Consider the following 24,703-nt stretch of genomic DNA (forward strand, 5'->3'; position numbering starts at 1 on the left):
ATGACCCTAGAACCAGCGGTTGGAAGGCATTCAGAAGGTTAAGGGTGGATGTGGGCCAAAAAAAAATTTCATTTTGATAAAAAAGTGTCATTTCTATGTTTTAACAGTATACCGGGAAATGCTGCTCACTCTGAGAGCTTTTCTGTCCACATGCTTGCACTTGTTAACGATTTAAAACACTTTCGAAGAACGTGTTTTATGCTATCTGTCAAGTTAGCTCATCTCGTTTCTGTTTTTTTCGATTGTTTGTTGCCTGAGTGCTGCATTTGCAATGATTTTGATTTTTCCAGTTTTTCCCTCCTGCTTGGTATGTATGGCTACAGTATGTGTCAGGTACATGCAGCTGCCATTTAGAAAGCAGGCTAGCCAAGATGGTGTGTATGTATGCTAATACCATAATCAGAAACGCCTGTGTGACATATTCTACATGCCAAACATGCAAGCAAGATACAATCGCATATTTATGGTACGAGTATAAAGTAGTATCGTTTCGGATAAATTGTGCGCAATGTAGATTTCAGATATTTGTAGCAAATGACTTATATTTAGAAGCGAGACTAAAATGCATACTCAGTCCATAAAAACAATCTGGTGCGAAGAGTTGGGCATGTCCAAGGTGAGTTCATGTTGGATGTACAAAATATTTGCATAAAAAAACAAAGCAACCAAAATACTCTGATTAAGAATCTGTCATGACGAACACTGACGAGAGCTGCTTTCAAGCCGCTGGTGACTGAGGATGAAACCTGCGTCTACCACTGGTACCCCGAGTGTAACAGGCAGGGTGACCTTGAAGCGTAAGGATTCTGTTTCACCGGTCAAATTCAAGACAGCCTTTGCGAAAAAGATCACGCTGACATTTATTTCGGGTTGACGATGGCTTCTAGCTGTTTGCCTGCAAGGGGAAACAACAATGGCAGTGATTGGTCACTGGCGTGATGACGTAGAATAAAAAAAAATTGGAGGGGACACTTAAGCTCCGCCTTAAGGGTATGAGGCGATAGGTAATGGGTAAATTCCCGTATGTGCAGAATTGGGCACACCCTGCTTGCCATTCACCGATCCCTGGAAGTCCTCGTACCACTCCTGGCGTAGTGGTGCAGTGGGTAAGCGATGCGCCACTACCCTGCGATGGCAGGTGCTGCCACCGGTGGGACTTGTGCGATCCAGGTCGCTCTTCCCGAACAACCTCTCGCGACCAATCATTAATTTGAATGCCATCTGCCACGCTGGGCAGTTTTGCTCACAATTTGGTGGGCGGGTTGTGATGACGCCACAAGGTCATGTGACCTAGCTGCCCACCCACCTCCTAGGTTGCTTCTCTGGGTTTTTTCGGCGATTTTCTCGATCACGGTCACGACGTTGACGACGACGCCGGACTTCCTGCGACACGAGCTCCCTACCGCTATCCCGTTGAAAGCGCCGTAGAAAGCTGGGTAACTTTTTTTTATTGTTTCATGAATATGCCCCCTCTCTCATAGCCTGAGTCACTTTGGGACGTTAAACCCCATAAACCAAACGAAACGACTTCATACCGCGTGCTCCGTTGAACAAGATGGCGTCTGCGATTGTGGGTTCGATGTTCGATTACTTCTGTACCTTCGTTCTTCTTTCCGCTTTGAGATTTGAAGACGCACTTTCGAAAACTCCAGCTTTTTGATGCTGTGTTGCCTTTCTTTATCGTCCCACCTTTTGCTCTGTTTTCGAGATGAAAGAGGCTACTGAGTAATATAGAAGCGCGTCAAGAGTTCCTTAATTCACGAATAAGAGAAGTCCACGCGAGACCGACACCCGATTGCGTTGACATTCGGAAGGCATGGTCGAAAATTTGCATGCGTTTTTGATACTTCAATTTTAACCTTTTAACTTCTTGAATCTTTTTTGAAGACGGAAATGTTTTCTTACAGTAATGTTCCGCTATCGACCTGCATCCGCGGAATTTTAATCATGGGAGCAATTACTGAGTGTAACCACATAGCTACAAAGGAAAGCTAAACAGGTTCTTCAGAAACATCGCAGTTCATGAAAATTTCATCTATAGTACCGGACTTGAACCAAGGACCGTCGACTCTCCTGGGCAGCGGCTCTGCCAACTAAGCGGACCACGCAGCAAGATCAGCATATGACAGGGTGAAGCCACATTGATTACTACGCCCTCATTGTAGTCAATAACAACTCAAAGCGAGAACTTGTTCACTGCGTTCGAATTTATACAAAAGGAAAAATTACCCGTTAACATCCATCCTAGCGTAGCCACACGTCTGCGCTAAGGGTTCTTCAACCTTGCTACTTCCTTCAAGTAACACTAGGCATGCCAATGACAGCAATCTCAATCTACCTATAACACGCAATGTAAAGGGTGTCCAAGCTAATTTTAGCCACGGGTTAAAATAAAATATATGAGGTAGGCCAAGGAAGCCACTTACATACATCTACCAACCGGCTTGCGCATCATAGGCAATTTTTTGTTTTGCAATCAGTTAATTAGCAATTAAGATAATTTTCCTAAATGCGTAAATATTGACTTTAGACAGCAAATGTGATTGGTTTGGTTTGGTTCTAGAGGCCCGTGTACTGTGCGATGTCAGTGCACGTTAAAGAACCCCAGGTGGTCGAAATTTCCGGAGCCCTTCACTACGGCGTCTCTCATAGCCTGAGTCACTTTGGGACGTTAAACCCCATAAACCAAACCAAACCAGCAAATGTGAACAGCAAAGTTTGAGAGCACCTTCAGAAACCCCCTTACCATTGATTTGCGATAAAGAAAGCCACGCGTGTACCTTTTTTCCCAGCTCCAAAGAAATCCCGCGAAATACAAAAAAAAAAATCACGTGACTAGCACATTCGCGCGCCACGATTGGGCTTCTCTCAATCCTAACTTGAGCTAACGAAATCAGCTGCTGGCAAGGCGCTACGACCTCAATGCTCCAGCAGGCCGATATATCAACGGTGGTCGCGGCGCCGGCGCGAGCCAGTTTGCAAGCGTGACGGTGCAAGTTTATTTATCTTCTTTTGCTTCTCAGTGGCGAATAAAACTCGTCGCATTTGTGTTTGTCACCTCTGGTCATTTCATAGCTCACAATTCCTGGCGCTTTCGCTGCGACTTGCACCGTCACGCTTGTAGACTGACTCGCGCGGCGCCGCAACCACCGTTGACATATCGGCCTGCCGGAGCATTGAGGTCGTCGCGCCTTGCCAGCAGCTGATTTCGTTCACTCAAGCCACGGTTGAGGGCAGCACAATCGTGGCGGGCAAATGCGCTAGTCGCGTGATTTTTCTTGTATTTCGCGGGCTTTCTTTGGAGCTCGGAAAATAGATACATTTGAGGCTTTCTTTATCGCAAATCAATGGAATGGGGGTTTCTGAAGGTGCTCTCCAACCTTGCTATTCACATTTGCTGCCTAAAGTCAATATTTACGCGTTTCGAAAAATTATCTTAATTGCTATAGAATTAGTTGCGAAACGAAAAATTGCCTATGATGCGCAAGCCGGTTGGTAGCTGTATGTAAGTGGTTTCCCTGGCCTACTTCAGATATTTTATTTTTTAACCCTTGGCTAAAGTTAGTGTGGACACCCTGTACACAGGCGTCGAACAGTATCATATATCAGCGCTAAAGCGAGGAATGTCATTCCATCTAGCATTAAACACCTCTCCAGCATTGCACCCGTTCCAGAAAGACGCATATTAGCAGAACAGTACATCGCATCCTTTAGTGCAATGTTCATATGTAGCCATATTGCATTTTTTTTATGAACCTAACTAGCCATCGGCAAAAGATCCGGTTGTTTATATCAAGGTGAATTTTGTGCATCTTTTCTGTGGAATAACAAAGAAAAAGAAAAGCTACATAGCCTCTTCACAAACATCGCCGTTGAAGAAAATCCAGCCGCAAAAACTCCGTGCCCATTCATTCTAGACCTACCATCTTGAATCTGCCATCTACAATTTAGACCTACCATAAGCACCGTGCATTTTCTGACTACGAAAACTTCAACTCGGCGTCCCAGGCGCCTGTCGGAATGGCCAGCATTTTTAGGGCTCCGTAGATTGAAATGGATAGCGCTTGGTGTTGCCAAGCCAACCTCTGTTCTGAGGCCCAGCTTCTTACAGAGTACTGCAAACGGGCGCAGACAGCGGCGAGGGCTAATGCTATGATTGCCGCTTCTGTTCCCTTCTTAATACCGGACAAGGGCTAAACCACGGGGAGCTCATTTTTACACCTGATTTTTAAGCAATTATTGCACACGTTTAAGCTTACACGTCGAATACATTCTGCGTTCTAAATTTCTCTCTAATTAGTGCTGCTTACAAAATTTTCGCTCGGCTTGTGCAGCCACCGCTACAGCTTCTGGGAGTAGAGCACGTGTCTTTGCCACACGAAAAGCATTGGGCGCAGCTGAGGATAACAAGACTTTCATTTCCAACACAAAGAGTCCGACCAATCGCACGAATATGATTGTGGTGAGTCCTTCTGCTGCTTACTTGGTTACCAGAACATGGGGCAAAATTTAGTGCATAGTGCACTTCTACTGAACGGACGCCCTTTGAGAACACGCGATTTGGCTATCACCGCTGCAGCGGAGCTAGTGAGAGGGCAGAAAACGCAGTAATGCTTCCCTTTTTATTCGTGCCGCATGCGCCTAGAACTAGCCGTTTTGGACGGCGCGCTTGGTTGCAATCAGAAAAGTTCGTCCGAAACGGGAGGCGTGATGGTCAAGGATACCGGGTCCACATCTGCGAATTGGCCCAAAGACATGATCTCACGCAGTGTTTTAAGAATTGTCAACTAGAACTTTGTTACGGGCAGCTGCTTGCTCTCCTGGATCGAAGAAAAATCCTGAGTGGTGCATTATTCTGAGGCTCCTTCAGCATATTCATCACGGTCGCATAGTACTTGTCCGATCTTTTCTTAGTCGGTTACACTCCACCCCATTTTCTAGAGTTCTAACATCAGCTGACATGATTCCTGTGCATACTGCAAAAGCCTTCGTCGTCTTCGACTTTTCAGTGGCTTTCTCGCTATACCCCTTGGTCTTTACAGGTCCCGATTTGCTGCACAGACCTGCCATTAACGTGGCTCCGCACTATTGCCGGATTCTGCGTGGTAAGGCTGCGTGTTCTTAATTAAGCAGGCACTTATCACACTTTCTCTCATCCTCCGCTTTGTTGAACCAAACAGCGGGCACAATACTGACCCAAATACCTGTATTTATCATCACGGCTAAAGCGTGAGTACGAGTGGAGTGTGGGGTCTTGTAAATACATTAATGAACTTGAGCTCACCCCTATGAACCTAATGTGCCCCTTGATCACCTTTTCACTAATCTAGCTGACGTGCTCGATATTAGCCGGGGATGCCTCTACCTCATGAACCACTAGCCTGCTTGCGTGTAAAGAATTCACGCTTCCAACTTTCAAAAAGCAGCTTTTGCAGCCGTGATTAAGGACTCAGCCCTGAAAAAAAAAAAAAACGCTGCCTCTGTGAACACCGTGACCATCAGCCTTAACTTGAGCTGCAGAGGGCTCTCTGATTAGCTATTTCCTTCACGCAGCTCTTTTCCCTAAACGAAGCCGTTTATTGCGACACTGAGGTAGGCAACGTTGTGAACGTAGTTCCCGTGTTTTCGTGAATAAAAATTTTGTCTCTGCGCGATATCCTTTGCATGGTTCCTGAAACACTGCTGCTGCGGGACAAAGTTCTTTGGATACAGCTTTAGGTCTACACCCGGCAATTTTCCAGCGAAGCTTTGTGTGGAGGCGAAGAAACTTCTCGCACTTACATTTTTGGCTAAAATTGTCTTAAGGCTATAGCACGCAGATAACATATTAAAAATAAGATTTTTGAGGAGGGCTCATGAAATGTATGCTGTACATGTTTCGGACAAGAACCTCTAGCATTACTGGATTTACCATCAATGACAACTAGAGCTGTGTTTAGTTGTACCTTTTAACCTCTGCGACTCAAGCAGTGAAGCCTGACGTCACAATGTCTGCGAACTTATCGGAAGAAGCCCTCTGTCTGTTTATTTCACGGGGATATTTTGCCACCGTTATTAGTTCGAAGAATTGAATCAAGTGAAAATCATTACCAAAATCTCAATAGGCTACCTGTTGGCGATAGAGGGAGCTCTACGATGTGCCGCGATCGGTTTAATGCGTCAGCGAAAAGCTTTTCCGAAAGACATGAAATTCGAGTTCTGCGCAAGTCTTCAGTGGCGCCTTTTTTACCCGCCGCAATGTTTCTTTTCCCTTGTTCCTTTTTTTTTTTTGAGCTATGCCGGCCAAACCCACCGCAAGTTATACACAAGAAATACGCGTCGTTGCCAGCATCCATAGCCTCTACACGTATAGTGAACTAGAATATTTCTAGTGGCGCGACCGCCTCCGCTGCAGAGGGCCTCGAGCGGAAGAAAGTTGCGGCGGCGCTGTAGTCGCCCGCACTTGAAAGCGCGTCAGCCGCGGCACCTTTCAGGCGGCCGTCGCGCTTGCAGGACACCGCTTCCGCCGATGTTTTAGGCGATTCAAGTTTACCACCACGAAGGGATGCAAAACTACTAAGGGACAAAAATGTTTGCTTTCCGCTTTCTGTCCCGTGTAGCTTCGTTGTGCATGTGGAAATATTCCGATGCTGTCGCTGGCGGACCGAAGAGTTCCGTAATTGTCTGGCCGGGGACAGCCGCTTCACATTTCGCGGTGGTATTCGTTGCAGTTTGCCTTGATTAGTATTGACCCTGTTTTATCCATGAACGAGCAAAATGAAAAAAAAAAGTGATTTTGCAAACGCTCACTACGATTCTCGCGGGCGGCTCAGCTGTATAGCTGAATGCAATATACATTCCTCGCTTCGCTCATACTCTTTGTATGGTAAATTTCATCTCACTGATGGTGCGCTTCACACAAAATATGTGATTGCGTCCTCGCTTTCAAGCGCCATTAAATACGAAATAAAAAGGATTCCCTGTCTATGATCAAGATACCACCGACCATGAGACAAGAGCACATAAAGAAGGTAGTTCGCCGTAAGTGAAATGAAACGGCGATTAATATTGTCTCCTTACTAGCATTTTGAAAGAAATACGCTTTGTCAAAATGTTAAAATTGCTCTCCGTGACTCATACGACCTCCTCCCTCTGTAACCAGCCTCGGAACTAGCTGCGGCATTTAATTACGCCGAGTCGTGGCGCTATTCTATTTGTGCTGCGTGTGTGCGTGCGTGCGTGCGCACGCGCGGGGCAGGGGACGTGACGCACCTGAATACCCTGTGTGGTACTGGATACATGTTCTTGGTTTATTAGGGAGATTCCATTATTTTTCAAAGCATTTAATATCTTCATCTATGCTTCTGTATCACAAGGAATTTGCACTGCACTTACTACTACTACTTGGTACGCACAGGTGCTTGGCACAGTCATGAACAACAAACAAAGTTTTCACAGACCACAACAATGAGTTTTACTGCACAATATGTCCACTTTTAAGCCGACCACTGCACAACAGCTTGGTTGATATGTGGTCATCATATGCGACTAAGCTTTAAATGCTGGTGCGACTTTCTGCGTGCTGCATCACGAGACTTATTCAAGCCTTTAACATAAAAGTGCATGCGGGTCACCACATAAAATCCAATCATGTTGGCTGTAAGTGTTTGGTTGTGCTCCTCACATCCAATAGCTGCAATGTGCTTGTTGTGTATGACAGACATCCATGATGCTGTCGTGATGGAGCTTGTTCGAGCTGAAGCAGCCTGTAAATATATCTTCAAGGTTGGTAATAAACTTGAAAAGTTTTATAGAGGGATAGAGCAAGCCACCGAAGTCACAGGCTCTTGTGAATACTGCTGCGTTCAGCATCTTTCCTTCCGAGGCAGGTAGTAGCAGCACGCTCCTGTGCTGTTCTCGCGTGGCCAGTTGTGCAACCTGGTGCATAACAGCTAGTGGTTTAGCCGCCGCTTGGGAGGCATCGTAAACACTGATGCAGAAAACGCACGCACGGAGCAACACACCACGACGCAAACATCGACACGCAACTGCGGGAGCAGAAGGCGCGCGCAGTCGCTTCAAGTGCGGGCGACGACAGCGCCGCCGCTACTTTCTTCCAAAGCAGGGTACGCGGCGCACAATAGGAGGCGCCTCCGCTCGAGCCACTGTAAAACTTCTAGTACACTGTACTACACGCATGACAGCCCCCGAATTTGCTGTTCAGCCACCATGACTGGATCCTTCTTTTTCATACTGGTGTGGCACCACAGGGACAGGGACAGAGACAGAGTGACAACAACACAAGTGCTCCTTCTTTTTGCATGCTTTCTTTTTTCATTGCGCTTGCATGCAGCATAGTTCTCTTACCGTGTGAAGCCCTTCCGCAACACCCCCCCCCCCCCCCCCCCCCCAATAAAGCATCAATTGCGAGTCGGCGCTCGTCCCTTCCCTTTTCGTTTGTGTCGCGTTTGCTCTTCTTCAGCAGTTGTTAATAATGAAAATGCTTCGCTAACCACCAACCTACACTTTCCAGAGGCTCCACTCACCAACGTTAACCCTCCAGAAAGCTTTCCCCCATCGCCCACTATTCTACCCACCAGAAGGCCGTTACGAAAAAGTCACGAAAAAGGTACTCCGAAATCAAATGTAAAGCCGCAATAAGAAGGTGATAAGCGCAAAAGCGTAATCATTGACTAATTATTCCAACACAGATTTATTGCGTCGTATCGTATGATCGTCTGTGCATATAGGTATTAAGAGCCCGTTACTGGGTTTCGCGTCGCAGTAGCAGTAGCGTGTTGTAGTCGTCGGCGTAACCGCCGGGTGCGTTGCCATGGGCACCACTCGGAGGACGGTTACCGTGGAAGGAGGTTGGTATAACGTAAGTGGAGGAATCCGTAGCCAGTGTATAGCAAATAAATAGGGAAAGCTAAAAACAGCGTTCTAGAAATCTACAGACAGAAAGTTGCTCTAATATTTTCTACCTCACAATATCTTAAAATATGGATTCGTCAATAGCTGTCGTTTAAACTCGCGTTACGGAGTGGTAGCCGTACGGTGAATCTTTTACTGGCCCAAACATCTATTTCTTTTTGCTTCTTCACTGCACACGGCCGCTCTTTCCGCCACTCGGCTCTTCTTCCCCACTTCGTGCGCAGCTCTTCAACGTGGCCACGATCGGAGAATGCGTGTACAGCCTGGTCGAGGAGCGCGACTTTCCGATCACCCTGAAACCCTTTCCCACGTACTCCAAGGCCATTGGTGAGTGAGAGTATCGACGTGTCAGTTTCAGTTTCAGTTTATTTCCCACAACAAGTACAGGGCATGTGCGAGGTGTGGCGAGGGTGACGGGATAAAAGCTGCGTCAAGGGCAGCTTGACTGGCCCCGTCGAAGGCGACATTATTGAGGCCCGTGTTGTGTGCGATGTCCGTGCACGTTAAGAACCCCAGGTGGTCGAAATTTCTAGAGCCCTTCACTACGGCGATCCTCATAGCCTGAGTTGCTTTGGGACGTTAAGCCCAATAAATCAATAAACCAAGTATAACCAAACATCTTAGGTCGCAGAATTTTGCAGCCCTATCCTGGTGATCGTCAGGTCTTCTAAAGGCCATCTAACTTTGCAGCGCTTCCGTGGCCGCGATTTATTTATAATGGTTCGTTTTAGTACTCACCTGCCTTTAAAGGGTCAGTCTACTCACCGAGATGAGTATATAAATAATGGCATATTCTGGTAGTTGGCACCCTATAACATCAATAACGAGGGATCTGCGCCCAGTTTAGGCGGAAATTTATATTTTATTTCGGCGTTAAAAGTCGCGTAAAAATGAATGGTGGCGACCCCAAACGTTCATTTTGTTCAAGAAAGTGGTAGTCTTTTTTTGTAGAAGCATAAGTGAATATACTACGCACGATTTGTATGCACCAATGTCAGAGAAATGCACGTTCTAGTAAACTGTAGAAGGCGTACCGCTCGCTTTTTCTGTAAGTCACATGAAATTTATAGTTACACGTACGCAAAACGCAGGCACATTCCCACTTTTAGTTCAGCGTATGCTAGCAGAGACGCAAAAATAAACTCAGCCTATAGTGGCGCCATCTAGTCGTCAGGACGGGAACCATTGCTGTAAACAAACCGACTCTCCACTTAAGCCTAGGAGCGGCAGAATCGTCACTCTAATTATTAAAATAGAGCAAATTTATCTCTTATATGTTTTCTTATAGGCGAGATGAGACGAAGCGAAAGACAGGCGCCCCATTTATGGCCAGTGAACGCACTGAAAAAGGCAGCAACACCGATAATTCAGTCCGAAGCGAGAGGTCCGGCTTCGACGGGCGCCGCCATGTTTGTCGCCCCGCGGCGGAAATCCAGATGGTTGCCAGATGAGACTACCATCTCATACAGATGTGTTCCCACATCAATAAATTCTATTTTAAAATGTTCTACCGCACTTCTTGGCACCACACCTGGCTAAACGGTAATTTGAGTAAATAGCTATCGGTTGCCGCAAAGAAAATATGGTCGATAAAATTCAGTAGACTGACCCTTTAACTGTCTGTAGCTTGACTAAGCGCGTGCATACTGGGCTGTGCTGCGAATTCGAAACGACCTGCCTGTGTGAAATGCGCCAGGAGAAACGGTACTTCCCGGCAGTGATGGAATATTCGGGGATTTTTTTCCTTTTTAGGGAATTTTAGGAGTAAAATTTGACGAAAATGAGATTCTCATGGGACTCAGGGAAATTTTCGTCTGCTTTTTCCAAATTTCTGTCAGTTTCCCAAACTCCTGCGGGGAAAAGAGCTATAAATGGAGAATTTGTGACTTTTTTTTTTTTTTTTTGCTGTGGCACGGAACATCAAGTGCTGTGCCACAGCTCTGTAGGAGAATCACTGGAAAGTGCGTGAACTTTGTAACGCCCACGCTCATGGCGCTGGTGTAGAAAGGCTCTCCTCATTGTTATTCTTATGGTTCTTTTTTCTTTTATATTTATGGCAACAAGAGAAAACTAGCTTTCGCAACAGCAACGGCTTTACATTTACAACCGCCTGAGTTGTTGCGGCGGCTTAAATAGCCTCTTCCCAAACTGATCTCTTTCGACTCGTCGCGTGACAGCAACGGGCTTTTATTATTTTTTTCTCTCTAATTCATCGTTTAATGTCATGGTACTGAATAAAGAGGCTGGATTACATGCCATCTGGTCAAAACATGACAAACGACAAGGGATTTTCTAACACGTGCAGCTAGACCAGCGGTTAAGAAAGAGGTTTAGCATACCATCACTGTATATCGTATACCATCCAGCAGCCAACAGCTCACGGCCTTTAGTCGTGAATGGTATATGATAACGCTGTGCTAAAACTCTCTAATGATGACACTTCATTTTGTCGCAACTACAGCTCGTCGTCTCCAGCGGGGCAGGAGAGGTTGGCCAGTATGGGATCAGTTAATTTTCCATTGAAGGCTTTCATTTTGCTTTGATTTTTTCTTTCTCGTGTGGCTAGACAAACACGCCGTACAGTACGTCATATGAGCAATAAGCACACAGAAGCCAGAGATAAATCACATAGAGTGTGCCTCATCCGGGGTGTGCGAAGACCTGGACGTTAGAACATGCACATTGTTTGTCACGAATACTTTGCACCGTTTTCAAGTAAGGGATCTCAAGCTCCACGTCAGTGGCCAAGGACAGTGTTGGGTGCCCCGTCAGCGTGATCTTTATTCAATACGCCTGAACTGCATCTATCGCTCCTGTCATCCTTCTTGTGTGGACGGATGTCACTGTAGCTGGTTTGGCATTAATGTATTCCGAACTTAAAGCAGTTACTCCGAACCTTCCTAGGATGGCGTGAATTCTTTTTTGAAGTCATACGTGCGATGCTCTTCCACATCCTCACGCCATCCTAATGTAGCCTTCGGAGATGCCGATTCATCCGCCAGAAACCCGTTTGAGTTGCCCTGTGTGGAACTACGAAAGCAATGTGGGAATAAAAGGCGAGGTGCCCTTGATGCAGCCCTGCCTTCATGAATGTGACTAAATTCCTGTTCCATTCGTTGTCCAATCATGCACGTGCGAAGCCTCTTTGATAATCAAAACCAGTGACATCTGAGTCTCAAGAAATTAAAAGTTCACAAGCAGCACGATGTGAACGCTGTTGTCTACTAGTGTTTTTTTAAGGCGAAAGCCTTTAATGCCTCATACTGTCGTTAGCAGACGCGTCGGCAGCCGTGTCGACAGACGCGTCGGCAGGAGTGTCGACAGACGCGTCGGCAGGAATGTCTACAGACGCGTCGGCAGCCGTGCCGACAGACGCGTCCGCAGAAGTGTCGACAGACGCATCGACAGGAGTGTCGACAGACGCGTCGGCAGCCGTGTCGACAGACGCGTCGGCAGAAGTGTCGACAGACGCGTCGGCAGGAATCTCGACAGACGCGTCGGCAGGAGTGTCGACAGACGCGTCGGCAGCCGTGTCGACAGACGCGTCGGCAGAAGTGTCGACAGACGCGTCGACAGGAGTGTCGACAGACGCGTCGGCAGCCGTGTCGACAGACGCGTCGGCAGATTCGTCCGCCTTTCGGCGTCACTGCTTAAAAGGCTCAAGGTTCCAGCATGAATAAAGGCGCATCTAGTGAATGCATGGGCTTCATAAATAAAATAAGAGGAGTAAAGTCAAGAAAAGGAAACTGAAAAATAAAAATAAGAAAATAAACAGGAATAAAAACAAAATAAAAATGAGATGTGAAGATAAAAATAAAAAACAATAAAATTAAGAAAAGGATCAAAAATAAATAAGAAACAAAATGTGAAAAAATTAAAAAGTAAATAAAAACAAACGGTGGCCAGGAAGCGCGCTTTCGCCTTGCAGCACTTTAGAGAGCCAAAGTGCCCCCGAATTTTTTACCAATCAACTCAAGGTGTTCATTCATCTCTCCGGCAAGCCTACAATAATAAAGGAAGATATCGGTGTTCCTACAGGTCTGGAGGTATCTGTCACTGTAAAACGTTAAAGAAATCGCAGCGTCACGCCGTATTAAACGGACCCTGAAATGATTTCGATGGTCATATTACAGTGCAACAGATCGGTAGAGGTGGTCTTTGTGGGTACTCGAGTGAAATTCGAAAGCTCTGCATGGACCCTATAATTTAGAAATAATCTTTAAAAATCGCTGCTCGCAGTAGCTCGCAACCGATTAGGGCGACACACCTCACCGCGCGTCCCCTAGCTACCCCGGTGACGTCAGTGGGGCAGACGGGGTGAGCTCGGAGGCTGGCTCTTTTGCCCCACTGACGTCACCGGGGTAGCTAGGGGACGCGCGGTGAGGTGTGTCGCCCTAATCGGTTGCGAGCTACTGCGAGCAGCGATTTTTAAAGATTATTTCTAAATTATAGGGTCCATGCAGAGCTTTCGAATTTCACACGAGTACCCACAAAGGCCACCTCTACAGATATGTTGCACTAGAATATGCCGATCGAAATCATCTCAGGGTCCCTTTCAGTTCGTTCGCAAAAAATAGCAAGGACATCTACGTGTTCCCTGCTACCAGCGGCATACTGTAAGATCGTGCTTTGCAGATACCGCTACCACACGGAGGTTCACCATTGCCTACATCGTGATCTCCGCGTTCGCTGTCGGAGCGGACCTGGTCCTTCTGTTGCACGCCAGGAGGGTGCGTATTCCTTCGCCTTCGTGTGTTGGCGCAACGAATTCAGCGCTTTGACGCCTTGTGGCTTCACTTTGTCAATCTCCTGTTGGCTTTGGTTTGTGGTAAAATTTCAGAGAGCGATCACATGCCGGACGACACAGACGTTTTATACGCCAACTCAAGGACGTCAAGGACCCTCGCCTCTGGACGAACTAGGCAGAGCACGAGGTTTGAGGGACGAACTAAGGAGAGCACGAGTTGTGAGGTAATACCCAGATACCCTCTCCTGGCCCCGCCTTCCACAGAAAGCAGGCGGCTCGAGAATGGAACATTCAGCCAGGACATCCACAAAAGACCGGCATAGATAGAGCGAGTGCCGTGCGGTCACAGTTTAGCCTTAGCTGTGTGACGCATGGTCGTTTATCCGCGACCAAAGGCTGGCCTAGATATGTGAAGAAAGCAGACACGTGACGCCAAAAACACAGTGTCCTGATGCCATTGAGGGTCGCAAATGAGAGTTTTCGCACAGCCGCCGCGTTCCCTATTTGACTCCATTTTTCGTGGCGCTTGAGGTATATAACAGGGCGTTCCACGCCCACTGCTGTCGTTTGGTGTGGCACTGATGAAGGCTGTCATTGTTAGACTACACCCAACACAAAAATACACCTATAAGTAAAAGGCGAGGCAGCCACCGCCATGGTTCAGATCTTTGAGCACCACGTGCGATATGTGGAGGTCATGGGTTCGTATCCCACCGGCGGCTTGTGATTGCTTTTCCTGTAATCTGTAAACGCAAAAAAAAATTGGCGAAGGCTTAGCTTTGGTTAAGCCTGGTAGGTTGCGAAAACAAAAGCGCAGCGCCTCCAACTGAAGGAACGCAGTGCGCCGCGTCTACAGGTCACGCGTGGCTACCGGCCGCCGCTGCGCGACGACTCAAAGCGTCTTCGGTATTTTTTTATATTTTGTTTTTGATGTTGTTGCGACAGAGAGAAAGAAAACATAACCTACAGCTGGTATGACGTCACAGAGGCAGTAGCGCCACAGGTGCGCAATGCGGCAAACACACACCGTAACTGCAGCCGGGCTCTCTGAAGGAGCGAGTTGGTCGCCCATAATCTACAGCTGGTATGACGTCACAGCGGCAGTAGCGCCACAGGTGCGCGGCGCGGCGTAACTGCAGCCGGGCTATCTGGAGGAGCGAGTTGGTCGTCCATATTCATTCTGCTAAAGGTCAAACGTAACTGCGGCCGGGTCACGCGAAGGCTTGAAAGCGCGAGTAGTATTGCTTTCGCAATAAAATGACCTGGCATACGGATCACGTCATCCAACGTCTTTTCAAAACATCGGTTCCGTTATCTTGAAGCCGCATTGCGGTTGCTGTCACGTGCGGCGCGTCTTACATAGAGTGTGACACGTGGCCACTGCAGTCTCAGCGATGCTCATTTGTGTTACTGCACTTGATGACCGGAATTAACTGGATACGAAGTGCGCTGTCTGGGATCAACACGCTCGCATCCGCCTTTTTTGTTCCAGCAACCAGTGAAGGCGGCACTGTGCGCGTTCCTGTACTGGAACATCTTCCACTTCTGCGCGGATCTCTTCATACTATCAGCCTTCTTTGTAGCCGTTCGCAACAAGGTACGCACTCATATAGCCTTGGACGAAAGTCTTGATGCCAAGGGGGTTTTTGCATTCCAGCCACGTAGCAAGGAGCTTTTCACGCCACTGAAGCTCTAAAACTCAGTAGGGTTAGAAGAACCTTTTCACTAACGCTTAAAAAAAGTTTTGTCTTTACTGGTGAGTCTTTAGGGTTCCACAGTCACTGTCAGCAGCAACCAAACCACGTACACTGAAACCCAAAAACCTCTCCCATGTCCCTCCAATTAACATGCATGTCCTGTGCCAGTGGCGGCCACCTTTTCCCCACGAACTACAAAATTACAACTGCAACCCAACACCGAAACGGCAAATGTCGTGTCCAACATGACACTAAAAAAGGAACACTATCCCGTGTACTTGCCTTGGTTTCGGTGGCTGTTGGGTTCCTTCAAAGGTATAACCGGACAAATCTTTAACTGGCGTGACTTTTGCATTCCCAATTGCGCCTTGTAAAAGGCGTCTCGCGGGTAAACCGCTGGCATATTCATGCTGTAATATGACGCGCGTGGTGGCATTTGGTGGTCCATTCTTTTCACATTATGCTGGAGCGGAGTAATGACCTGATTATATCAAAATTATTAATAATATTCATCGTCTACTGCTACGAGCAGCCAAAACAAGGGGGATGCGCTGCAATGGTTCCGGTGGCGCAATCGCGCTTACTCTGGGCAAAGGACTTGTCTAGCATTGAAGGAGAGGTACCTAGTTCACCGAGAGGAGGAAGCGAGATGAACCAAAACCACTTCTGCGTGTGCCGCTCGTTTTGGTTCTTCGTAGCTGCAGACCATGCGGATGTCTAATCATTTTGATCCTATCCGGCAAGTGCTCTACTTAAGCATAACACGAAAAAAAAAATTGGCGGGGGCTTAGCTTTCGTTAAGCCTGGTAGGTTGCGAAAGCAAAAGCGCAGCGCCTCCAACTGAAGGAACGCAGTGCGCCGCGTCTACACGTCACGCGTAGCTACCTGCCGCCGCTGCGCGACGACTCAAAGCGTGTTCGATAATTTTTTTATATTTTTGTTTTTGATGTTGTTGCGACTGAGAGAAAGAAAACGTAATCTACAGCAGGTATGACGTCACAGCGACAGTAGCGCCACAGGTGCGCAGCGCGGCAGACACACACCGTAACTGCAGCCGGGCTCTCTGAAGGAGCGAGTTGGTCGCCCATAATCTACAGCAGGTATGACGTCACAGCGGCAGTAGAGCCACAGGTGCGCGGCGCGGCGTAACTGCAGCCGGGCTATCTGAAGGAACGAGTTGGTCGTCCATATTCACTCCGCTAAAGGTCAAACGTAACTGCGGCCGGGTCACGCGAAGGCTTGAAAGCGCGAGTAGTATTGCTTTCGCAATAAAAATAAGCCACCAAATGCCACAACACGCGTCAAATTGCGGCATGAATATGCCAGCGGTTTAGCCAAGAGAAGCCTTTTACAAGGTGCGATTAAGGATCCAAAAATCACGCCAGTTAAACATTTGGCCGGGTGTACATTATGCGTCATGCTTAGACGGAACACGGGAGCGCGCGGCCTCTGCACTTTGCGAAGCGCTGCCCCCGACGGCCTGCAAGAGTCTGAGACAAATGTGCATGCCTAGTAAGCACGGCCGGCTGCTCTTTCCGCGCATGTGCCTGGAGCCGTTCCTTCTCGCCGCCTGTCAGCAGCAGTGCTTCGCGAAGCGCAGAGGCCACGCGCTCCCGTGTTCCCTCTAAGTATGACGCATATTGTACGTCACAACGAGCCCGTCATGTCCCTACTCTTGGCTACGGAAGTCTGAGGTAGAATCCTATCTCACCCATGCGTTGAAAGGCACGGCGGCGGTGACCTAGTGGTGGAGTAACTACGTTTTATAACGTATATTGTAACTTTGGGCACCGTTGCAGCTTGGAATTCAGCGGTTTTCTGCCGATTATACTGGTTTCCCGGTCAAGTACTCGTTTATCCTCAGGAGTGAGTCGCTTAGAAGAGATGGCGATGCCTGTGCAGAACCTTCACGTCTCTATCAAGACAGCGCCCTTTCAATGGCGTCCATCGTATGACTACAGCTGACATATCATTCTTCCATCGCGAATATTTAACGTAGTTGCATAGCTTTCCTCTACATAGCACTTTGGCTGGCCTCCGATAGTTTTCAGTCTTCAGATTTCGATTTGTTTGAATCATTTCAGCACCGTAGTATAGCATTAAGATCACTTCCGAATAACGTGAGGTAGAGGCGTTTTAACAACAACCGCTGGAACCTACGCAACTGAGCAGTCTTCTTTACCCTGGAATATCTTTCAAAAAAAAAAAAGAAATACTCCATCAAGCTAGTGGTACGCTGTGTTGAGGCCGCCACTACCCTCCTTCGCTGTCAAAAGGGAAAAGAGAAGTCGGCAGGTCGTCAAATTGGTGCGAACACCGGTGGCTTAACAGTTGTATCAGTGTATCGCAGATTGCCATGACAACTGTTGACAGTCAGCGCTCTTCTTCTCGACTTCTTGCAGTACAACACTGATGAAGCCATTAATTCGACACGTCCACATATCTTCGTGGCTACAGCTCTTCGTGTAAGTATGCCAGGGGCACGAGAACTGCATGCCAGTTCCCCTTGCGGAAGGTATAGTGCCTCGTTTAGAGCGCCTGCCTATAGCTTCCTTAGCCGCTGCGCTAATCTCAGTCAATTAATAGGCCACTTAATAGGAGTCAGTTAATAGGCTTTGCATACTAATGACGGCCTACGGTCTGTGCAGCGGAGGGATAGGGTGAGGGTTATAGGAGACCCCGTATGCAACCACGGATAACGTCAGCATCGTACACTTCCTGTGGCAATGCCCGGCCTCGGCACTTATCCGCGAGCACTAGCTACTGACACATTTCATATCTCTGCAGGCGGAAGCCTCAGGTTAGGCAACACAACCGTTCACTCGAAAGCGGCAGTCACCTTCGCCGTCTTGACGTGTAGAGTTTGACTCGAGTGGCGGGAAAATTTCAGTGCGCCAGCACTCAAGCCCACATTCACGGGAATGGTCGTTTGTCCTTCTGGTCCTTCTGGCAGGTGGTAACATGTCAACCATGTTGTCGGTAACCTGACCAGCTGCGTTTATGTATGCAAGGCGTCCAGGGTAACTTTAGCCAAGGGTTAAAAAATAAGATATTTGAGGTAGGCCAGCGAAACCACTTGCATACAGCTAGCAGCCGGCTTGCGCATGTTGGCAATTTTTTGTATTGCTATCAATTAAGGATTAATTAAGATAATTTTTTCTAAATGCGTAGCTATTGGCTTAGACGGCAGAAGTGAATAGCAAAGTTGGAGAGCCCCTTCAGAAACCCCCGTTCTATTTATTTGCGATGAAGAAAGCCTCACGTGTATCTTTTTTCCAAGCTCTAAAGAAAGTCCGCGAAATACAAAAAAAAAATAACCTGACTAGTCCATTCACGCGCTGCGATTGTGCTTCTCTCAATCCTAACTTGAGCTAACGAAATTAGCTGCTAGTATGGCGCGACGACCCCACTGCTCCGGCAGGATGTCGACGGTGGTTACGACGCTCGCGCGAGCCAGACTGCACGCGTGACGGCGCAAGTTGCGCCGCAACCACATTCGACATATCGGCCTGCCGGAGCAGTGGGGTCGTCGCGCTCTACTAGCAGCTAATTCCGTTAGCTCAAGTTAGGATTGAGAGAGGCACAATAGTGGCGCGCGAATGCGCTAGTCACCTGATTTTTTTTTGTATTTCGCGGAATTTGTTTGGTGCTCGGAAAAAGATGCACTTGAGGCTTTCTTTATCGCAGATAAATAGAATGCGGGTCTCTGAAGGTGCTCGCCAACTTTGCTATTCACATTTGCTGTTTAAAGACAATATTTACGCATTCAGAATAATTACCTTATTTAGCAATTAATTAATTGCAAAACAAAAAAATTGCCTATGATGCGCAAGCCGGTTGGTAGGTGTATGTAAGTGGTTTCCCTGGCCTACCTCAAATATCTTATTTTTTAACCCTTGGCTAAAGTTAGCCTGGGCACTCCGTATATATACAGGCCGCCTTCTTTAATTCGCATCTGGTTTCGCCCGAATATATGGCTACTACGTAGTTAACCAGTGTTTCCCTCCTGACACGAAGAGCAGGATGCGAAGACGTCACACATTTCTGACGTAGCAACTGGACCACCTGCTTTTCAACTCACAACGCCGCCGCCGTCAACGACGCCAGGTTTTAACGTGACAGCGTTACGGCTGCTGTTCTGCAGAAAATCCTGCGTTTTCGCCGCTCTCGGCGGCGTTGTGAGGAGAAGCGACCTCGGTGGGCCATGAAGGTCACGTGGCCTGCGTGCCCACCGGATTGTGAGCAAACTGCCCACCACGAAATGTGGCACTTAAATTAATGATCGCTCGTGAGAGGTTGCTCGAGGATAGCAACGTGGGTCGCAGAAACCCCACCGGTGGCAGCACCTGCCATCGCAGGGCAGTGTGGCCCATCGCTTAACCGCTGCGCACCACTGTTGTGCCAGGAGTGGTGTGAGGGCTCCCAGGGAAGATACAGAGTCTGTTCTGAAAGTAGTAGGACTGTTTTTTTCCTGGGCGAACGGGCGGACTAGATGCGGTCTGCGCGAGCAGGACCGTTGAAGGGGGATATTGGGAATGCTGGGGAAAATCGGCAGTCGGCTCTCGGCCGTTGAAGACAGCAGGTCGCTTGCATTTTGAACCCCTGTCGAAACATCTCGTCACGCGGAATCACAGAGCGTTTATACTGGATCAGCGATACGCAATCAAAGTTTGTGTAAATCTTGGTAAAACGGGCAAAGAGACTCACAACATGATTAAGGAGGTCTACGGTGTCGGTGCCATGGGTAGATCAGGTGTTTTTTGAGTCGAACAAGCGGTTCAGAGAAGGTAAGGAAAGAGTGGGAGACGTCGACCGCTCCAGACGCCCTTCGACCAGCAAGACCAAAGAAAATGTGTAGCGAGTGAAACATTTACTGAACAGTGATCGTAGGATAAGTATCAGAATGATTGCTGATGACATGAACATTCCTCAAACCCAAGTTTTTGAGATCGTGACAGAAAACTTAGCCATGAGGAGAGTGTTCGCGAATTTGGTGCCGGGAGTGTTGTCAGAGGAGCAAAAGGCCAACCGGAAAGCGATCTGCTAGGATCTTCTTCATCATGTGAATGAGGACCCCGATTTCTTGCCCAGCACAAGGCGGCAACGCTGCCTCAGGCCCCCTACAGCCCCGACTTGGCCCCACCAGACTTTTTTTTATTCCCCATAAAAAATCGGCGCTCAAGGGGAAACATCACGGATCGGTAAAGGCGGTTGAACAGGCCGTGACGAGGGAGCTGGACAGCATTCCGATTAAGGCGTTCCTAGAGGCGCACGAAAACTGGGAAACTCATTGGCAGCAGCGTGTAGGTGCGAAAGGGTGCTACTTTGAAAAATTCTAATCGTTTGTACTATTCTCTTGAAGTAATTTTGTTAAAAAAATTGAGTCTTACTACTTTCAGAACAGACCCGGTATGAATGCATATATTGGTATTAAACCATTAACGCTTTAGCGCCATACCCTTACGCGGAGCTTAAGTGTCACATCCAGCTTTTTCTGCTTAACGGGAGCTGTGATTGATATGCCTGCCTCGAATGTCTGTAATAAACGGTGTGTCATGCACAGCTACTGTGCTTCAATCCGTGCCATGCAAACTCACACAACACACAGAATACACGATGTACCTCTTCAATCCTATGGCAATATCATGAATGACAAAGCATAACTCCGATGAACAATGCAAAAAAATGCCCACACAGTTAAATACACCTAAATAACATATATCCTGACTACGCAAATCGACAATCGTTTTACAAAATTCAATTTTCCCGGCGATAATTTCGCCTTCTGTTTACCGCTTGTCAACATCAATACAGCCCGAAATTGTCGCAGAATTGATTTGTGCTCAGAACACTGTAGTTCGAAGGCGATCACTTTAGGCTTAACCTTTCCGGAATAAAGTTCTCTGCCGCAGCTATTATCGCAAGAAGACTTAGCAAACTACATCAGCACAGCTGGCGTCTCGACTCCCAATTCGGCACTAACTTTTCTCAGAGACCCAGAGTCCATCACGCCAGGATTGGTTTGCTGGTCTTGGTCCGCTTAAGTTAACATTGCTTGCGACCGTGCATCGCAAATTAACCGAAAAGCATTCACTTCCTGCCTATGCGCACTGTACAGCCGGAAATTTCTGGGCAGATTTCGCAATGCTTTTTGGAGAAAGTCCGACGTTAAAGGTCCACTGCATAGGTTTTAGAAATCGACGAGCTTAAAAGGGTCGAATGTGTGAAACTTGCAGGTAACGTATGCGAAGCCCTTTTGGGCTAGCACTTGAAATGATGACCTAATCACCCATTAAAATCGCGACGCCCATCGAGCTTCTCCGCAGAGCACAATGCCAAGTGGGGGACGCATGATGACGTCATCGAAGGTATCGGTACATTTCCAGCGCATAAACGCCTGCTTTGAAGGGAAAGAAAACCCAACCCTATCGAAGGCAAAGCCTGCCGAACGTTGTTTGGCAGCATCCAACGAGGCACGGCAGGGTGTGGCTGACGGCAGCGGTAATTTGAAATCATACCTTCCGTGACGTCACACTGAACATCCCCGCTGTTCTTCGGTGCTTTGAGGAGAAGCGCAAAATTCAATCGTCGATTACGTCACTATTTTAAATGCTAGTGCAAAAAAAAACTTGGCATGGTTTACCTACAATATTGATTTGAATCCTTGCATATAGCGAAATTCTCAGAAAGAGGTGCAGTTGCCCTTTAACTGCCGAAACTGCCTCAGTGAGAGCTAAAATACCATGCTTACTATTATCGATTCTAATATACTGTCCTAGATAAACCATTACGACACACAAGGTTACCAGCTGTGCCACGTCACGTTTTCTTTTGGTTTGTGTTGCAGCTGTCTATACTGTGCAGCGTGTACCAGACGTACAGCCTTTACGCGGCGTACCCCGACTACCGTGACTCATCTGAGGCCACGTCTTGTGCCACGGGTACCCTTAGCCAGCCCACCACCACCACCACCTATCGCTGAACGAATCATTTCCCTGCTTAGGCCATTGAGCGTGTCGTCAGAGGGGGTCGTTTGATGTTGTGAAGAACGTATTATCAGCGTAATTCAACAGAACATCCTTTCGTCTTATTCACAAGTGACTAATCGTTACTCTTATCTTGTGTTTGTAGCGCACGTAGTTGTCGATAAAATTAGTGACAAATTATTTGCGGCGAATTTTGGCTTGCAGCGTGCAGTGATACCTTCTAAGAGGTTCTGATTCTGTTTAATGGGCGTGTGCGGGAAGTCGTTCTAGCCACAGCAACGTACAGTCTTTGTCAAAAGTAACCAGGCTGCATGGTTTACTTCTAGCTCATGCAGTGGAGCTCTTACAGCTTCGCTGAAGCTGAAATGGTCGTTAAAGGTATGGACTGGGGGTCTTCTTATCTTCCAGCACCTTTTGATCTTAAGGAAAGCCACGAGGGCGCCACTGTACAAGCTAGAAGCAAACCATGCAGCCTGGTTACTTTTGACAAAGACGGTACCTCTAGTCTATCGTTAACGAAACAGCAGCTGAGCTGGCGGTGTCAGGGAAGTGGCGCGCATCGCTTGACCGCTGCACCACTGCGCCAGGAGGGACACCCAGGGATCTATGAATGTAGAAAATGACCTGCTACACATGTGGGTATTAACCCATTACGCTGTCGCGTCATACCGTTAATTTGGAGATGAAGTGTCCCCTCCAATTTCGGAACCATGTGCAACGTGCCGACCCCTACAATAGAGGGAAAGCTCCTAAAGAGTAATTTTAATTAATACTTGCAATTGCATTGATATCTGGAAACATGAATTAGAGAAAAATTAGCGCAAAACCATGTACACCACAAGAAAATGAGGACGAGATACAAGCGCTTGTGTCTCGCGCTTTAGCGCTTCTGTCTCGTCCTCGTTCTTTTCTCGTGGTGTGCATAGTTTGGCGCTAGTTTCTCTCTAATCCAAGTATGCACCAACTAGCCCAAAAAGAGGTGTTAATGCAGTATCTGGAAACAACAGCCTCGGACGCTATCATGCGTCAAAGACACGAAAATATTGATTTCCGCAAAAATACTTTGGCGCGGCTAAATGAGGTCATGATTCAAAATGGTGAAGATGTCACCACCCTACTAACGGAAGCTACATCGAGGTGCCCTAGACGATGTAATTCTTCTGGTTAGTTCTTGTGGAGACAAAGGAGACGCTGTAGGCTTTACTTTTAGCACAATTAAGTCATGTCTGATTATTATCATCGATTTAACTGATCAGGCGCTAACAACACAAGGGCATGAGATACCGAGACTGGCAAAATACAAATATCTCGGGGTATGGGTAAACGAAGGACAGGCCTACATGAAAATGGCGAACAAACTGATAGGACGAAATGGCTAAGAGAGACCGCGATAATGAAGCTCAGGGCATTATGAAGGTACAAAAGGTGTGAAGTACTGAGCGGTGTTTGGAAAGGAATAAAAGTGTCAGGACTTAATTTTGTGAATGCGCTTTTGTGACTAAGGGCAACACTGAAGTCGGGACTAGAAATCTGTTGGGTGATTATCACTGGGTCCTTCGGCGCAACCATGAATGAGGCAGTCCAGGGGGCATGGGCTGGGTTAGAAGCACGCGGGAAGCTCAGAGTAAAATATCATTCGAAGAGCGCCTGAGAATCCGCTTTGGTAGCTCAATGGTTATGGGACTCGGCTGCTGGCCCAAAATGGGACTCGGCTGCAGGCCCGAAATTATTCCGTAGCCTTCCACTAGGCGTCCATCATAGCCTGAGTCGCTTTGGGACGTTAAACGCAATAAACCAATCGAACCAATGACTCCTGAGGAAATCTGATGATAGGAGGAGTGAAGTTCGCGGTGCTGTATTTTGTTTGCCGCATCCGGTCGCGTTATTGGAATGCCCATTACGTTCTCTCTTGGGCCCTCCGCACAGAAGGGGGAGCGCGCAACCCAGTGGGATACGGGGGGGGGGGGGGGGGGGGGGGGCCGGACGGCGCCGTTACGGGAAAGGTCAAACTCCCCTCATGGACCGAGTCGTTAGGTCGCATCCCGCGTCACAGTGCGTGGCTTTTGTGTCATGTTTGCAGCGGGGTGCTTTGACATATTGTCACGCTAGCTGCAGGCATGAGGAGCGACGATGAGAAACAGATGGATTGATGAAATATGCTGGCAACAAATGCGTTAGCAGGCCTTCCATTATGCTTAGCAGCGCCGAGATGGATTGAAGTGGCTTTCCTTGAACTTGGGGCAACCGGACGTTGGGAAAGCGAGTGTTCGCGAAACTCGAAGCAGGAAAGCGTAATTCTCAAATCGTGATGGTGGCAAGTGTACATATGTGTATGGTGTCGCTATGAGTTACCTTCTTTC

At 47.7% G+C, this 24,703-nt stretch overlaps 1 protein-coding gene across 1 annotated transcript; it reads left to right on the top strand.

Annotated features, from left to right (window-relative positions):
• The first annotated feature begins 607 nt into the window (after window positions 1-607).
• Window positions 608-22,339, top strand: LOC149343695 (uncharacterized). The gene is made up of 7 exons (XM_089547051.1): window positions 608-616; window positions 5,043-5,105; window positions 9,138-9,240; window positions 13,549-13,643; window positions 15,153-15,257; window positions 17,760-17,822; window positions 22,205-22,339. Exons 1-7 carry the CDS (start codon window positions 608-610, stop codon window positions 22,337-22,339), a joined length of 573 nt encoding a protein of 190 aa, XP_089403177.1.
• The last annotated feature ends 2,364 nt before the right edge of the window (window positions 22,340-24,703 follow it).

This window comes from Amblyomma mixtum, chromosome 5 (genome assembly GCF_055824585.1).
Source record: "Amblyomma mixtum isolate Tamu chromosome 5, ASM5582458v1, whole genome shotgun sequence".
NCBI classification, from domain to species: Eukaryota; Metazoa; Arthropoda; class Arachnida; order Ixodida; family Ixodidae; genus Amblyomma; species Amblyomma mixtum.